The sequence below is a fragment of the Grus americana genome, chromosome 4, assembly GCF_028858705.1.
Source record: "Grus americana isolate bGruAme1 chromosome 4, bGruAme1.mat, whole genome shotgun sequence".
Taxonomy (NCBI): domain Eukaryota; kingdom Metazoa; phylum Chordata; class Aves; order Gruiformes; family Gruidae; genus Grus; species Grus americana.
The window spans coordinates 35,835,561-35,854,017 of NC_072855.1; the positions used below are offsets into that span (position 1 = coordinate 35,835,561).

Consider the following 18,457-nt stretch of genomic DNA (forward strand, 5'->3'; position numbering starts at 1 on the left):
GAAAAAAAAAAAAAAAACCGCCAACACTTTCCAGGCTTTTAAATTTGCAGTAGTTTGGATTTTCCTGCTGGAATTCTGTTCAAACAGCTACAGTTTTATTTCTGTAACAAAAGACTGAGATTTCTCCAACTAGGAAGCTGTTAAATGACATGGTGTTACAGACTCTTCAGTCTCCTGTGCTTATAACATTATGAACTGGAAGTGGAAAAGGGAGCCAGATGTTAGTGTTGTGCCAGTTTGAACTGTTTCTCTATAGACCTTGGGTGTGAAGTCTTGGCTGCTGGGTCAGTGGATTTTCTGAAGGAGAACACAGTAGTGTGGTCTGCTCTTGGATCACAGAGACAAAATGTGCTTGAGTTGCATTGCTCCAGCAGCAGGCTTTGAATTAGATCAGGAATGAGCTGGAAAGGCTTGTTTAAACCAGCAATTTTAAATCTGGGATTTTCCCTACTGAAAACTACCGGATGGTGTTGTGACATCGACAACATAATCACTAATTCAGACGGGAGATGATGTGAAGGTTTTGGTGTGAAATGATTCACATTTGTCAGTTCAGGGAACAACTGCTGGGAAATCCCCTAATGGGGAAAATCCTGGCATGCTACTTGCTTAAATGTTCACTAAAAAAACCAAACTTGGCTTTATAAATAAAAACATTACTTTCTCTGAGTAACTGGAAAACAGATGATCTCTTCTGCAAGCAAGGAAGTTGTGTTTTGGATTGAGAAAACAGGACAGTTAAATATGCAGTGTCCCTTAATAGAAGATCAGAGCCATGTCAGAAAACAAACTGAAACTTTCAAACTGCTGTCTGTATTAGTCCTAGTTGCTTGCTTGAGCTTTAAGAAAAAACTCCAAGTGTCAAGGTTTGATATTTGTATTTAAATGTTCTTAATTTTAGAAGCTAAAATGGAAGAAAAATGTCTTGGTCGTCCAGGAAATAAAGATGCTGGTTGTTATTGAGAATGATGGTGTACAAGAGTTGTTGGCAACTGCAACAGAAAGCTTTTATCACTGTGTGCGGCTTCTGAAGTCTACTATATTAGACCCCCCATCCTATTAAAATAACTACTAAACTTCAGGCTGCTGAACAGCAATACAGCAGCCCCTCCTTGTTATGTGTACAGGTGGATGCTATCTAGGAAGAAATATTCAGTATAACCTTTCATGGCTGGTATAGGTGTGCCTGCTTAGACTTACCAGTATGTCTAATGTCTGCATGAAAGTCTAGTTACCTGTTAGCTGGCCTTGTACTAGTTTATAAGCAGCCTTTTTTGGACAAAAGGTGTATAACTTGCCTATTGCGTAAATGCTTTCAGAAAAATTCCCTGCATTTATGGCTGTCTCAATCAGTGGAGAACTTACTTTAGGAAACTTGCCCCTAATAAACAGCTCATAAAACTGAGATTTAGCAACTATGTTAACATAGCCTCTATATTAGATAATATATGGAATAACCAGCTGAATGACATTTAAACTAGACAGTTACCTCACCCCCATACAATGACTAGTGTCCTGCAAAAACACTGGAAAGTGTGACAAAGTTTGGGGGTGGGAAGGGGAAGCAAACCCCTTCTTAATGCAATCCTTGTTGAATTGTAAGATCTGATAACTTTTAAAGATGGATATTTTGTTTCTGTAACTGGAACTGACTAAAGATACTATGTCTGAGAATTTTTATTTGTCTCTAGGAAAAACTGAAATGTTCCAGTTCCACTGGCCTCTTCTGTGTCTGGAGGCTCCCATTTCAGGAGTTGCATGCTAACCTGTATTTTGGTGTAGCTAGTTGTTTACAAACTATACCCAATAGCTACTATCTGGAAAGAGAATTGCATGACTATCTTACCTTGATGGTACTTTGGATAAATTCAGGCTTGCTGTAAAGCATTGGCCTGCTTGCATCACACACAATGAGGCTGCAATATTCATGACGTTTGAGTACTTCACTTGTTAGTAGGCAAAGCCTTATTGCAGCTTGCATGGATGTAATTGCACTTTTTATAGAAGTCTTCAGACTAGATTCCTTAAAGAAGAATGGTTAGTCTTGAAATGCTGAGAAACTTTCTGGGGCTAGCTTTCCAAAGCACTTCTAGTTGTATGTCTGGCCATCAAATGAGATGCAGATAATGCAGAGGTAAGAATACTGTGTGTATATAAACTTAATATGTGTCAAAACATGAGCAAGTCCTTCGTTGATCCTATACCATGGTAATATAGAATATTGAAGGCTTTGGCTACCTCAGTAACCTAAAACCAAGAAAAAAATATTGTACTCTGTCGTCTTAGTTTACCTATTAACAGAAAGAGGCTTTGAGTAAATGTTAACTGTTTTTCAAAAGTACTTAAAATCACTTGCAGAGGCAGAGTTGGATTCTGTGGGATTGGATTCTTTCCCCATAGCTCTGTATTGTTTTTTCTTCCTTCCACAGATAAAAACTTAGTAGGTCTTCGAAGTAAACGAATAATACAAACTGCTACTTATTTTTTTTTTTTAGAGAGACTTGTCCAAATGAGCTCTGTCCTATTAGCTTCCTTGTTAGAATCCAAATATGAGTTTCTCTTGGAGGTCTGTTATAGGCAAACACATAGTGAGTTGAATCTCTTCTTTTTGTGCAGTGGGTTATCATTGAACAAGGATGCTACGCGTTCTCCATGGTGGTGGTGCCACTCTATGATACACTGGGAACTGAAGCAATTACATACACTGTGAACAAAGGTAGGACACTTCCAGTAGTTCAGCAACTGAATGTATGATGGCGGAGCTGACTGAGGGCAGAACTGTAGCATTCTTTAGAAGACTCTTCCATTACCAGGTCTTGAAGCCTGTATGGATCTAGTCTAAGCTCAACTTGTCATATTGATAATGTTGTTCTCTTTCATCAGCTGACTTGTCATTGGTTTTCTGTGACAAACCTGACAAGGCCAAACTTCTGCTAACCGGTGTGGAAAAGGGGGAAACTCCAATACTCAACACCATTGTTATCATGGAGTCTTTTGGCATGGATCTTGTTGAACGTGGCAAAAAGTGTGGGGTGGAAGTTCTCAGCATGAAATATATAGAGGTAAGCATGCTTAACCTACTTTACTGCTTTCCTTCCATTTACTTCTGGAGGAAGAAGACAGTGTCTGTTGAACAGATTTTAGGACTGAACGAAATGTGGTGGATTAGTTTCAAAATACTTAACTACCTCTTGGACTGAAATTTACACAAAAACATAAAAAAAACCAACAAGGAAAACAACTTGCTAATAGTATTTCACAGTGCTCAAAATGTAAAAGTGCATATGCCAAGATGACGGAACGAAAGCTTGTTAACATAGTTCAGACAGAACATCAGATCTGAGTGTTAAGGCTTGCCCATGTGAAGCGGTAACATAATTACATACTGTGACTAATACTTCAGAATACTTATTTCAATACTTATTTATACACTGAATCTACAAAATCTCTGGAAGAGGAGGAAAATGGCAGTAAAACTGTTCCAGGTTAAGCTTATGGTAATGTAAGGGAATGAGACTTACATGTTTTAGAAGTAGAAACCATTTTGCTTAGCTACCTAATGTTCAAGTCTTGGTTTTGCTTGTAGTTATTTTGTCTGCACAGATCTCTTATGCAAGTTTATTTCGTAACTTCACTCATTTAGAGAACTCTGTCCCAGGATCAAATTGCATAAAGTACATCTTTACTGTGAGATTATGAAACAGGGTTTAGCCTGGTTCTAGCTGGAGTTCTGGTGAAGGCTTGGCTCACTAGGACTTGAGTATCTCCAAATAAGCGTGGCTGTCTTGTGCAGGTGTCAGTAACTGGTGCGGAATACTTCATTTCACTGAACTTGTTTTCACAGCAGCCTTAACTGTTATGTTAGCAGGGCCACCTTCTGGTAAAGGTACAAAATGCCAGCATGTGTCTCAAAAGATGATTAACTGTATCATAGTTAACTAGTCTCCGCAAGACTGCCAGGTTGAAATGGGGCTAAAAACACTAATGCAGAGAAATGACTTATAGCTCACTGGCAAAAGGGTTAGGTTAAACTTGGAAAAAGATTGGCCCAACTGCAAGTTGGTGTACTAAAACCAGCTTCTTCCCTTGAATTGAATGCTAGTTTTTGGCAGAAGATGCTTTCCACTAGATCTACTAGCTACAGAACAACAAAAGCAGGGGGTGAATGCTATCTTTAAGTTAGAAGTTTAGATTCTTCAGTGACTTCCAGTAGTACTTTGTAGCTGTTAACAACATTTGATGTTTGGATTAAGGAGGTGCTCCAAGAGCCTATTGTCTAAATCTCAGTGAAATCAGGCAAACTTAAATATTTCAAATAATGTTTCAGTGAGCAGGAGCAATTTTTGTCACTTTTTTTAAGCGGTGGGAGCTTCTAGTGTCTCCTGAAAGGCAACTATGAACTGTTTAGGAGCTTAGATTAGAATAAAATTACTATTTCTAGCTTTAAGTACTTTTTTCTGTATTTCTGGCTTGAGCTTGTTGCTCAGCTGTGCTTATGGGTTATGTGACCAGTTTGTGTATCTCCCAGATGCTGTAAGCTTGGTTTCTGATGTCTAATATCTGTATGTATGCTGTGGTTATTTAGAGCTGAGTAGCTATGAATAAATGCCCCTTCAATAGAAAAAGATGGCGTTTTGCTCTAGGAGATCAAAAGTGTGTGGAGATCTTAGCTGCATATTCAGTAAATACCAGATCTTACTCAAAATGGGCTGTAGGGAAGTAGTGAGCTTCTGGTGGTACTTGAAATGCAGATGCTGTTGTCTTGAGCAGACAACTGCATCTTCATAGTGGCAAACTTTTGCATAATGGCACTGTTTCAAAAGGATAGACTTACAGGAATGGGAGTGTTAACTGTGTTTCTGGACATTCCTTTCTTCTTCAATCTCCTTGGGTAATCTTAAGAGGTACATCATACTAAAGGAAGTCTAGGGCTCGTAAAGGAATGCATAGTGCTATTGTATACTTGGAATGTAAAGGCAATGGTGAAGTTGATGTGTCTGCCCTCAAAGGGTGCTTCCAAAGCTATACTTATGCAAATTAAAATGGGCCTTTTGTTAAGTCTTTAAGCTAGTATTGTTTCTAGTCTTAAACAGGCATGTCAGTAATAAGTCTTGATTTGAAACTTTAAAGCTCATAGATATTGAACATCAGCTTTCAAATCTTCCTCTTAGTCATTATATCCTTGATCATAAAAGGATCTTCTTGGTATCCATTCCCTTCTGCCTAAAGAGCTAGACATCATTAATTGTCAGGCCTGAATAATTGTAAGGAGGCAGAGGGAAGGAAAAGAGTTTCTGGAGGAGAGAATCTTGTGCTCTCCACCCTTCAGTATAAAAGGAGTACAAACTACCAATGACTCTGCATGGGGAAACCCAGTCTTTCTTCTCACAAGCAGTGATGGTGGTGTGAGGTACTTACTGAGATGAATCTTGCTTCATCTGTTCAACAGTTGTCAGTGGCATATGTTTTCTGTATAAGGTATACCATTGATTGCCTCCTCTGGCTTGTCATAACACTGCTTAGCCTTGAGCTTCTCTAGCAAGTGGCTTCTGTTGTACTAGCTGGAAAAAACCCTAAATTTTAGATTAGTTATCACTTTTGTATTTGTAGAATGTGGTAGTTATTCCATGTATCTTTAAAATGTCCTTTAAAGCCTTTGTTACTCTTTTTATAAGTTAAAATGCCTAAACAGGCTAAATGAAATATTATGGTGTTTAGTAGATTTAAAGCAAAAAAAGTTATGTGCTCATGTTTAAACTATTTCTCTCCCCTTTCTCTCCTTTCTGTAGGAGCTGGGAAGAAAACACAGGCAAAAACCTATGGTAAGTTCAAGTGACAATCCGAAGCTAGATAGCATTCTGTAGATCAAACTAGCAAATCTCCCTATCTCCCATAGCTCAAAAGTAACACTAGTATTTCAGTGTTTTGTCCAGGAAAATATGTTTCCTTGCATCTTAATCATATTGATACTTTCTTAACTCTCATAGCCTCCAAAGCCAGAAGATCTAGCAGTCATCTGTTTCACCAGTGGAACGACAGGTACACCTAATTACATTATGCAGAATTTATTATCCTGTATGTGCAAAACTAATTCAGAAGCCCTCCTACTTTTTTTTTTTTTTTTCAAGACTCTCCCCTGCTGCTGCATCTTTTTGGCAAGTAGTAGCTGGGGAAGTTTTATGGTAAGGCTCCCTTTGATTCCCCCCCCCCCCCCCCCCGTTGATCAGTAAAAAGTTACAGTATTGGTGGGTGGAGGTGTTACACTTTTGGGCCTGGAAATAAGTACTGAACTTGTGTTTCCATGATAGGGGCTCTGCATCAGACTTTCAATTCTTCCATAGACTTTTTCGGTACTGTATTAGCAAAATCTGTTCCTTAGCTAAGCAACCTTGCTGCAGAAAGACTGTCTAGATGTCACACACTTGACATTTGTGAGTTAATATCCAACACTGGCAGGGAGCAATAGGCAAGAGTACAATGACAAGCTACACTTTTGAAGCAGATTTGAGAACAGAAATAAGTCTGGGTTTGATAGCTGCATCTTCACAGAAGTGTTCAATTTCAAATGAAAGAAGCTTATCCAAGAAACATGACAATTTCTTAAGGATTTGCTCTCCTTATGAAACTTGAGGACTTCAACACAAACTTACTATGTAACTGTTACCAGTTATTGAAAGTAAGTTCTCTGACTTTGTTTAATATACAAAGAAAGATATTGATATTGAAGAAGGGACTGATTGATTGAAATGCTATTAGATTAGTTTTACCACTGCTTAGTAATTTAAAGGATTGAAAAATTTCACTGTTATATCCTGATGTGCTTCTTCCTTAGGAAACCCCAAAGGAGCTATGATCACTCATCAAAACATAGTCAGCAATGCTTCAGCTTTTGTGAAATCTACAGAGGTAAACTGCAAAGGTTAACACTGGGGATTTGCATGAAAGGAAAAATTTCAAGAGTAAAACCAACATTGAAGTCTCATTAACTTTGGTTTTAACTTTTAGTAAGATCCAAGTGAAAATACAACTTGACAGCACTCTGCCTATGCTAGGTCAGAAGTCAATATTTACTGATTTCTTCTGTCAGGGTTAAGAATCTGACAGAGACAAATTTGATCTGATCCAAGCAAAATGTTAAAGATCCTAATGTGACTATACCTTACATTCTGCCCTGGGCTTATAGTATTTGTCATTAGTGCAAGCTCTATATCAGAGGATTGGTGTAGAGGCTAACCTTTTGCACTAAGGATGGGAGAAGCTATAATGTATTTTAACCCACCAAAATAATTAAAACCCTTGCATAAATGAGCAAGAAGCATGAGTCTGTATTTTTACTTGATACAGTGTTAACTTTTAGTTTACATTAGACTACTAAAGTTCATCTGTAGGCTAGCTAGGATGAAGGTCCTAAGATCTAACACCTACAGATGTGTTTAAAAATACAACTGTACTTATTTTGCCAAGTACTCTGCATGCAGGACTGTTTTTAAATTACACAGCTGGTCTCACAATTGAATCATGTAAGGTACTCTTGATATCAATCTCATGGTAAATTGCATAAGCAAACTTTCTGATCTAAGATGAAAGTGTGTATTTTTTAAACCCCTAAGGCACACTACTACTTTTGTTCCCCCTCCCTCCCAATGTATAATGGAACTTTCCATGGTTTCTCTCACAATTTTCTATTCATAACCATATGAATGGTAAGCTGCAATAATCTGGTCACTGTACTCTAAAAGATTACCATTTCTGCAATGTATGTTTACACATGCTAGAAGTCATTGCTGTAATATTTTTAATGAAAGACAGTGCAGCTTCATTACAAACAACTGAAGTGAGGTCTGTGCTCTAGAGTTTAGATGCCAGATTTCATTGTTGTGTTTAATTCTTATTGATTGTTTATTTTGCTTAACTTTGATTTTACTAACACTTTCACTTTCAGAAAACATTTATGCCTTCCTCTGATGACGTTCTGATATCATTCCTGCCCTTAGCTCATATGTTTGAGAGAATCGTTGAGGTAAGCATCTGTTTGTACCAAACTATTGAGAAACTTGCATTTCTTACAGAGAGCATGTCTCTTGAATCCCTGTTACACATGCTATTCCTTTTTGACTCTTGCACATGTGTATGAAAGCTTGAGGTAAGGTTCGGAAAAACAATATCCCATAAACAATATCTAGTGAGTACTAGACAACTGGTTTTCATGCTGAAACATAAACATTAGCCTTGGAGCTAGGGTTAATAAGAAACTGGTTTACTAAACCATGAGACAATCCTTTAGCAAATGTACACTGCCTAGAAATTCCCTCTAATAATAGTCAGTGCACTGTTAAAAATCCATGCCATTCTTTAGTCTGCAAACTTTAAAAAAAATTATTTTATAATGTGGCATCCTGCTTGCTTACACAAAACTAATTTTAAGTTGGATAAATTTACCATTGCTTCTAAGAAACTTTTATTAAAAAGGGAGGGATTTTGTTTCAGTGGAGTTCTCCTGCAGGAAATGAAGACAACTTTTAATGCCATTTAATGACAAACTTTGAAGTTCCCTTGGATAGCTTATTTTACCATATAGTAAAACCTGGGGCTTCACTTTTGAGGATGAGGGGGCTCAGGTTGTCTTAATACTGGCAGTCTTAAGGACCTCTGAGCCCATAGTTAGGTAGTATGCATTATTGAAAGGATGCAATTTCCTTAAGCTTCTTATATACAGTAGGGGCACGGGTATTTACCATACTTACTGAAGTTGAATTAACACCTCTACCTTGGGTGAGATTGCAAATACGTATGTTGAAGGTAGTCATGTCACAATTTATGTAGGGAAATAACAGCTTCCATGCAAGTGTGAAAAGGTATGTGGAGCCAGAAATTGTTCTATGATTTCAGTTAGGAATCCTGAACTTTCTACCAAAAAAGTGTCTATATACACATACATAAAATATATGTATGCATATGTGTCTGTATGTTACAAAGATTGGGAATAGAGCTTAATTGAGTTGTACAGGTGCCCTTAGGCTTCCAGCACTCTTCTTCTCCTGGTAACCTGGATAACAGTTATGCTTCAGTGTCTGCTTTACTGATGCCAGTCTTGCATCTGAAGGTACAGGCTCTGTAGGTAAAAGCTTTGTTCTTGATCATGCAGTAGAAACAGGATGGGAACTTGTGTTATAAAGGACAAAATGAGAAGAAAGTGTTTGGATCTCAGTATTCCTCTGCTGTTTGAGGTCTCTACAAAGTAGGTGTTTACCTGTATATTTACCTAAGGAGATTAAGCAAGGACACCTTTTGTAGAAAGGAGAAAAGATTTGTTACTGTTTGGGGTAGGTATGAACACAGGCTCTGTGATAAGCAATCTTTAGAGTTTGCCCCTGCTGTAAAGTTCATGTTTGCTGATTTTTGGCTTCGGAAGGAAGCTAGAGGGTCAGTGAACTTGACAGGACAAACGTGTTCCCACCTAGCAAAGGCAGTTGCTGTTCACTCCATCTGGACTGATGCATTTGCAGCTTTCTAGCAGATGGTGGCCAAGCACGTGTGAAAAATGACACTTTAGCATGTCTCGTGCAGAAAAGATGAATGGATGGCAGGGAATGAAGGAAGAGGTGTTACAGAGGAAGAAGAAATAAAACCAAGTAGGTATAGAGAAACACAAGAAGAGTAGGGATATTACTAAAAAGAATAAATAAACCCCAAACAAAATAGGAAGAAAAGGGGTGTCTATAGGTGTGGAGGGTAGAGCTTATAGATTCTAACACAGAGAACATGGAACATGACAGGATTAAGTCGGCCTTCCTTGGTGTAGGTCTGAAGTGACACAAAAGTAATCATTGGCTCTGCTAGAATCTTCCAAAGAGCATCTTGATCACCTAACAATAAATCTGCTTGCATCAGTCTTGTGAAACAGGAAGGAAAACCAGAATGCAAGAGAATGAAAAGCAAGTAGCACAAGGCAGAAATCCCTGCTGGACCAGTATGTAGCATGTGCTGACTTTTTCAGTATAGAGCAGGGAACAAAGTTCAAGTATTTTTAAATAAGCCTGATAAATATTTAAAATAGGAAGGTTCTGCTTTTCAGTCTCATACTACCTCTGAGTTGCTGGCATTGCCTTATTTGGCCAACTGCCACTTTTTGGATAGGGGCTTTTGTGCTATATCTGATTCTATCAAAGTCATTGGCCTGTGTATACCAGGCATGTCTTGCAACTTGGTCTTTCCAGTCTCATCCTATAGCCCAAGAGTGCTGCAGAACTTGTCCAGAAGCTGAGAGGATTTAAGGTGGATACTGCACTGTCCATTCTGCTTAGGATTGTCATACACATATAGCTAGAATACATTATACATGCCATGTTTTCAGAATTTTTAAACTCTTTTTAACAGTGTGTGGTTCTGTGCCATGGAGCTCGGATAGGATTCTTTCAAGGGGATATCAGACTGCTTATGGATGACCTAAAAACACTGCAGCCAACTGTATTTCCTGTAGTACCAAGACTACTGAACAGAATGTTTGACAAGGTAAGTCTACTTGCATGAGTCTAGACCTGTGCAGAGTTTTAAGAGACTTCATGAAGTCTGTGCTGACATGGTAGGAGAAACTACTCTGTGCTCTGGGATGTTAAATCAGCATGCTAGCAAACTGGTGTATCTCTTCTAAAACAGAGATGAAAGTGCAGCGAGTAGTACTGGTAGTATTAAAACACACTTCAACACTAGTATTTGCTGCCTGAAAGACTGACTAGAAGACTTAGTTCTCTCTAGCTTGATTAATGACTTACTGTTTTGCTCTGAGCAAGTCATTTAAGTCAGTCTACAACACGAGCTTGAGGCTTAGCGTCTGCATGCCACGCTTTTAGCATCTGACTCATGGAGTGGAATTTGCAAACCAAGGTCAGGTGCTTGCCTATGTTTGCATGGACACATACAAGTTTCCTATGCAGCAACCAGTGTGTTCTAACAGAGAGAACTATAAACCAGCCAGCCCAGAGTGCTGGGGAGAGGGTGTGTCAGCAGCACTGGTCTCTTCTGTGCCTGCTGCTTCCCTTCTTAGGGTCATCTGAGATGAGAATTCAGAAGTAGATTCTGTCTCGAACTTAAGATTTTTAAATCACACTCTTGCGCGTGGATGACTGACTCTTAGGGTACAGCCAGAGTTGAAGGACAGAACAAGAAATCCTGTGACTGCTAAAGAAATGACAGACCTGTCTATGCTGTCTTAGCTAGGACACTGCTCTAATCAGAGACTAGAGGAACAGCTAGTAATATAAGGTTCCGTCTGGCCACAGGAACAAATAGTGCAACTCTGATATGTTTGGAGGGAAGGAAATTCTAAGCCCTGCCTGTAGTGCTTAAAACTTAGCCTCACATTCTGTACTGGAATTTGAGAAACATAGCCAAAGCTTGGGACTCTCTTCTTCATTCATGATGTCATCTTGTTTGTTGACTGTGGTGCCCTGAGGCTTTTACACTTCTATGGCACTGTTTCAACCTCACCCAGCCTTGCGGTAACCTAGTGTGTGAAGTTAAGTGGGAAATTGGTGGGGGCCCTAATGCTGAAGAGCTGCTGTGTCTGTCTCCAAGTGACTATACTAATCTGTGCTCTGCTGTTGAGTCTGCTTTGACTTGCTGAGAACAACCAGAGGGAGCCTTTGAAAAGTGATCTAAAAAGAAAGTTTATATATGCAAGACAGATCTCTCTGGTATTTCTGAAGGGACGTGCATCTCCTCAGAAAACTTGTGTTACTTTACATATTGTGATGGTGTGCTCTTTAGAATATGCTGAGGATTATATTTAATTTGACTTTTGATCAAACTGGAATAGAAAAGTAAAACATCCACTTTCATTCATACATTTTAATGAAGAAACTATACATTGAAAAAGCATCACACAGCTGTATGGGAAACAAGAATTAGTTAAGTGGTAGACATCTCTTGAACTGAGGTAAAGAGGCCAAAATCAAAATCCTCGAGTATTTCTTACCAGAATTAAGATGCTTACTAATAAATGTTGTTTTATTTATTTGGTTTTCACTGTTAAGAGTCTCTCTGCATGCTTCTGTAAGAAAGGGAATGGTAGTCTGTGAGGCTTCTAACCACACATCTTTCTTCCAGATTTTTGGACAGGCAGATACTTCATTGAAGAGGTGGATGCTGGATTTTGCTTCCAAGAGGAAAGAAGCAGAACTCAGAAGTGGTATAGTTAGAAATAACAGTTTCTGGGATAAAGTCATCTTCCGCAAAATACAGGTATGCTTGAAAGCCTCTAAGTCTTTGTATGGTGGATATTGGGCCTTTTTGTTATGTTATTTGCTCATGATTATTTTTAGAACAGAGCTCCATGTGTGCTTTCTGTGTTACAGAACAGCAGTTTTCAATATTGGAAGTGTAAAGCACCACTATATATCCTATCTACTTACTAGTTTATAGGCATTGGTTTGTAATTGCTGAATTTTATATGAATGGTTATAATCTGGTATGGCTTTCATCACTGATTAAAGACTACCTGGCTACTCAGAACAAAACCCCAAACTGTCTTACTTCCAACTTCATTTTTAAATTCCCTTTGTCATAGTAATATCAGCTAACTGTATTAGGGAGGCTTCTCTCACTTACGGCTGAAAGCAAACACTGTCCTTCTGAAGGAGGAATGCTAAATGTGACTTCGTGCGACCTGCAGCCCCTACTGTCTCCTCACTGTTGGTCACTAGTAAGCTATGCCTGCTATTATATCTGGCACTCACTTGCTCTGGCCCTGACCTTGGTTGTACAACATGCCCCTCTGGCTGCTTTTTATAGCATTCAGGATGTATGAGAAGCTGATAGAAGGCAGTTAAAAATAGTCATTGCTCTAAGGCCGTGACTTAAGCTCTTTTAGACTTTTGGCCGAGTGTGCATTGTAGTGACACCACAGCATAGTCTTTGGAGATACTGTATGTTTGAGATACTGTTTCTTCTAGCCATTAATGAGATTAAAGTTCAGTCTCCTATTGCAAGCTGTCTTTCTTGCAATGTTTTTAATCTCTAACACTTGTGGGTGGCGCTATAGATGAACAGTGGCTGAGGGTGGGATGGAAGACGACCCTGGAAACTTCTCTAAAATGCTTTTGGTGTCCACAGTATCTTGTGTCTGTTGTAGGCAAGTTTGGGAGGAAAAGTAAGGCTCATGGTCACAGGAGCAGCACCTGTATCTGCAAGTGTACTGACCTTCCTGAGAACAGCACTTGGCTGTCAGGTGAGTTTCCTGGCCTTAATCCTAAACCATGAAGATTTTAGTACCCCATTCTAGCTTTGATGTTAGAGCATTTCTGTGGTCTGATTATATGGTTAACTCTTTCTGGCATTCTTCCTGGAGACTACACAAGTGCATGCTTCTTTCCAGAGTTTCTCTCTGTCCCCTGAGATTTCTGTATTCATTCCAAAGTCTTTATTATAACTCAAAGTAACCAGCTGAACTGTCTTAAGGGAAAGGTTTTTGGAGGCTGCTGTAAGCAATAATTAATGTTCTTGGATTAAGTTTCTGAGGCTTCCCTTGCTTACAGAAGTAATCATAACTACTGTACAGAATCTAATCAAGGTGATGATATTGTAGTGTTGTTGCTTTGAAGATGAGACTGGGGAGAATCAGATTGCACACGTTGCGTTTATCTTCAGAGCCTCTTCAAAGTATACGCTTTTTGAGGTAAAATTTGAATAACAATGGCACAGGATAGAACAAATGTGTTGAAATAAATTTCAAGGATAGAAAACACTCCAAAAAGTCACAGAAGGCTCACATTTTAAAGTTCTTCATTGCTACACCAGCACACTACTGCATTCTGCATAGAAAAGTGAAACCTGTCTTGTATATAATAATTACAGAGCTGTGATGGGGTTCTATTCCTGGCTATCTTGGACAAACTTATTCTTAAATGATGTGAATGAAGTCATTGCTAGTGCCACTGTTCTTAGTTTCTTCGTCCTGCTCCCTCTGCTTTCTGTTTTGATCTAGACAGGTGTCACATAGCATGTGAAATTGAGTGAAACTTTGAGTAAATATTGGAACTGAGGGTGGTATATTATCACTTAATTGTGTATTGTCATAAAACTCTAATGTAGTCATAATCTTTTTAGAAGATGCTGGGGATTTTGTTAAACTCTAACAACTAGAGAAAGAAGCAAAATATTAATTTAATTTTAATGAAGAAACTGCATGTTGAAAAGTAGGAATTTTAAATAATCTTTTGGTTTCCTGTCCTAGTTTTATGAAGGTTATGGACAGACTGAGTGCACAGCTGGATGCTCACTGTCACTGCCAGGTGACTGGACAGCAGGTATGGTGTTTAACTGTCTGCCTGTCTGTTAAATTTCAGGATGCTATAGAGCTCCTTGATCACATGATTGAGTCTTCAGTACACCTGTCATGAAGCATAAGATCTCATTTTTCTTCCAAGTGAAGTAAAAAAGTTCTGAAGGGACCGCTTGAAGCTGCTACCCCTAAATAGCTAGGAATGTTCAGTAATACAAACTTTAATATGCTTTGTCCTTGTAAGTTGAAGTGGATTCAGGAGAGGGGAGGTCATAGTATCAACCCTGTAATTTTTACAGAATAGGAATCTGCTGTGTATAAACACAGTGCTAGAAACTTAAATGGCATTTTTTGGTGTTGGAACAAACAGTCTGCATTTCTGTCAGCTGTTACACCTCCATCTCCCTAACTGAAATAATGCTGATAACTGAGACTATAGTGGGACTTTTTGCTACTTCAACATGTCTATAGACTGAGGATCCCGATTATAAGAAAAAGTAAGCCTGAGTACATAATTGTTTGTTACATTCTAGGAATATCTGAGAATGCCCCAGCAAATTTAAGCTATTACTGTACTAGTATTGGTGTAGTATATTACCAGAAATAAGTTTTCCATCTTTCTTTAGCGTGTAACCAGCTTATTGTTTCAAGAACCTGACTAAAAAGCTGTTCAGGCTATTGAAGTATTATGTTACTTAATAGGTCATGTTGGAGCACCCATGCCATGCAGTATCATCAAGCTTGTTGATGTACAAGAAATGAATTACTTGGCTGCCAAAGGAGAGGGTGAGGTAAGTAATTTCAAAAGGTCAATATGAGCCTCTTATGAAATCCTGGAAAATGTTTTTTTGTTCCTGAAATAACTGTCTGGGTTTAGTAAAAGCACTAAACATGGCCTGCTACCTAAAAATCAAAGATACCCGCCTTGCTTGTATGCAGTGCCAGCTAATGATTCACAGAAGCAAACCAGAAAATAGTGTATCAGAGGGGAGAAGCAGCAGCTTACTGTGGGATAACAAATTACTACATATTTATGGTTGTATGACCAATATGCTGTCTTCCAGCTGTGGGATAGCTGAGAAGCTAGCTATCTCATACTGCATTTATCCTTCAGTAAAATGCTAGCAGAGGGCTTCCTGCCCCCTGCTAAGTGCTGAAGAACAGCTGATGCATGTAGCTTCTTACCCAGCTTGTGATGTGTGAGATGAGGTAATTTGAAGTGGCTGGAACACCATTAAGAGAAATGGAGATAAAATGCTGTGAAGGCTCCTAGTGATTTGTGACAACTGCCTGCACATTCTTCTGAGCTTTTTTCTGCAGCCTGCACAAATTGAACACCCTTGTTTTACAAATTGCATTTTGAGGACTCCGCTTTGTGTGTAATGCTTATGTTGTTGTCTACAGTATTTTTTCCAAGTAAATGTATACAGCTTGAACTTTGTGTGTATACTTTGAACAGATGTCCATGTAGTAACTTATTTTCCCCAAGCCCTGAAAGAAAATAAATTGTAGTGTCTTTCATATGCTTTTGAGAGGCCTTGGGGGCAGCTGAGGCATGAGAAATGGATGGATAAAGTAGCTTAAGCAAGTAACTAATTTGTGACTGCAAACAACATATTAATCTTTATTTGTTTTGGTTATAATTTTTATGAGACTAGGGACAAACTATTGGGCTTTAATTCCCAGAAATACTCAAGGAGTTAGTTGGGCTTGGTGGTAGGAAACTGCAAGTGGAGAGCAATGTCAAGGTTCTTGACCCCATGCCCCATGTCGTCAGCAATTTTTGCTTCACTTTAAATATGCTTTTAAAGCTTGGTCTGCTAGAGGAACTGAGTATAAGTTATCGTAATGAGAAACAGTTAAGTAGTTTTAAAAAATGTTTTGTTGTACTTACTGTGAAAGTCTGCTGTGTTAGGAATTACTTTAGACTTGAATAAATATGGTAGCCCCTTAATATATCAGGTGCCATCTTAGTCCTTCAGTCCTAACTTCCTGAGATTAACTATTCTGAATTTGACAAATAAGTGTTATAACTTGTTTCACAGAACTGAAGCCCATAGCTATAGAATTGGCTCTCATTATCCTTTGCCTAGAATAGATCTTCTTCCTTCCATGTGCTCTTTGCTGAATTAAACGCTCCTAGTCTTCATTTCTGAGAGTAAGCTTTCAATAGTCTCTGTTCTGTCAGCCTTGCTTTTAACTTTTGCCAGTTATCCATGTTCAAGAAAGTTACATTTGTGAATAAAATTATACATGCTCATATGCAGATGCAGTCTTAGCACTAGTTAGCAGGATACAGATAGCTGGTTTGCCATCTCTACTGAGAAAAACTGTCACCTACTGCCATCCCGTGAATGTAGGAGCCATGACAAATGAAATACTTGATCAGTCAGCCTTTGACTTGACTGGGACATAGAGAGTTCTCCTCTACACATCCTTCCAGATAACTTCTTTTTTTTTTAGAACCAAGTCATTTCTGCTACAAAACAAAGCTTATCTGGGTTTGGTCATGAGTTTGGTGTTGTCTCTACAAGGTCATCAGAACCCTCACTAATACTACCATCTCCCTCCTATTGACAACATCTGTTCATTGTAGTGTAGTTCACCAGCATGCCTGTATTTTATGCTGATGTAAGCACTAAAAATACTTGAAATGCATGTTTCAAAAATCGGTTTCTGTACTATATTAGTAATTTCTTCTGGTTTGAGAATTGATATTAGGGCCTGAAGATTCTTTAGCCAGTTCCTTGCCCATTTTATAACTGTACTAATCCCCTAGACTATTAGTTGGCCTAATATTTTATCAGCCCCTATTGACAGAAATTATCTATTTGCCCTTAACTTAAAACTGGATTTTCTATCCTTTTCTTCTGCATTAGTTCTAGAGTCCTGATTCTGTTGCCCAGATCAGACCCTTCTTACTGTCTGCTGTCATCCAGGCATGCCAAGCAGGTGTGATGGTTTGAATGTTTTGTTGCTTTTGAGGACTCTTTCAGGGTTTTTGGACTCCTGAGTCCCCAACAGTTGTGTGTGGTCAGCATCTTTAAGTTTTGCTTCAATCTGGTTTATCTTGCCTTACCTCGCTGTCCTTAGAAATAAGGAGGTATCTCATTGTCCTGATGATCCTTAAATAACAAGAGTCCTGTCCTGTGTCCCCCTTCTCCCCACCAAAGAAAACTTACAGAACCTTGGGTGTTATATTGAGAAGAAAATACTTGAATCTGGGATCATCTCTGGATACTTCAGGCTCTAGTCCATGTTCGTGACTAGTTACTTTACTTTTATGTTCTCTTACTGACAGGTACTCTACTAACTGTTTTAATATAGCTTGTAATGTCTGACCGGATTCTCTGGCAACCTCTTTACTACAAGCTTTTTATCTTGTGGTTCCTTTTCTCATACCTTGTAAGCATGGTTGGTTTTGATCCTAATAATGCACATGCATTGAGTTATATCCACCGAAGTTGTTCTTGGTTTTCTACTTGGTACACAAATCCAGACAACCTTCAATTAAAGAAATTGCAGGATTCCTTTATAGAGAAATCTTGAGTGCTCTAAGCCCTGAGGTGTTAACTGGTTTACCTTTGGACGGCAAACATGTGACTTGCTTGATACACAGCTCTTTCATCACTAGTTTTAGCACAGTGCCCCTTTCACCTTACCAAGGCTGAAACGAACGCATTGCCAGGCTGAGAGGTAATATTTCTGGATCTAGCAGGATTTCTTCAGATAAAAATAAATTTCCTCTGAAATTCAAGATTATTCAAATAACAGGTAGGAACACTGCTGCTAGACTGGAATAGAACAGATGCTTCCAATTGCTGCTTATGCTTTATACAAATGGGAAATGTTAGGTCTCCAACAAACAATGAGTAGATATTTCTGTACTAATGCATAAACTTCATCTTGTCTTTTTAGTTGGGGTTATTGAGAATGATTGGAGAAAGCATTCATTTCAAATAATATTTAACTTCATAGTAGTGTACATTAACAAATGGTTGTTTTCAGGTGTGTGTGAAAGGGCCAAATGTATTTCGTGGCTATTTGAAAGATCCAGAAAAAACAGCAGAAGCTCTGGATAAAGATGGCTGGCTTCATACAGGAGACATTGGGAAATGGCTGCCAGTAAGTTCACTTATAGAGCTGCAACGTACTTCTGTAGTTATTGGCAGTAATTTA

The 18,457-nt window shown here is 38.7% G+C and overlaps 1 protein-coding gene across 3 annotated transcripts in view; it reads left to right on the top strand.

Moving 5' to 3' along the window:
• ACSL1 (acyl-CoA synthetase long chain family member 1) overlaps positions 1-18,457 on the top strand; it is a 40,422-nt gene that overhangs the window by 18,940 nt on the left and 3,025 nt on the right. For all 3 annotated transcript variants that reach the window (XM_054823584.1, XM_054823586.1, XM_054823585.1), the window contains exons 6-17: positions 2,617-2,716; positions 2,884-3,062; positions 5,790-5,822; positions 5,988-6,039; positions 6,833-6,906; positions 7,943-8,020; positions 10,378-10,512; positions 12,106-12,240; positions 13,130-13,225; positions 14,231-14,303; positions 14,981-15,069; positions 18,287-18,403. In XM_054823584.1, the coding sequence (XP_054679559.1) occupies positions 2,617-2,716; positions 2,884-3,062; positions 5,790-5,822; positions 5,988-6,039; positions 6,833-6,906; positions 7,943-8,020; positions 10,378-10,512; positions 12,106-12,240; positions 13,130-13,225; positions 14,231-14,303; positions 14,981-15,069; positions 18,287-18,403 (1,161 nt within the window). The remainder of the gene's footprint in view (positions 1-2,616; positions 2,717-2,883; positions 3,063-5,789; positions 5,823-5,987; positions 6,040-6,832; positions 6,907-7,942; positions 8,021-10,377; positions 10,513-12,105; positions 12,241-13,129; positions 13,226-14,230; positions 14,304-14,980; positions 15,070-18,286; positions 18,404-18,457) is intronic.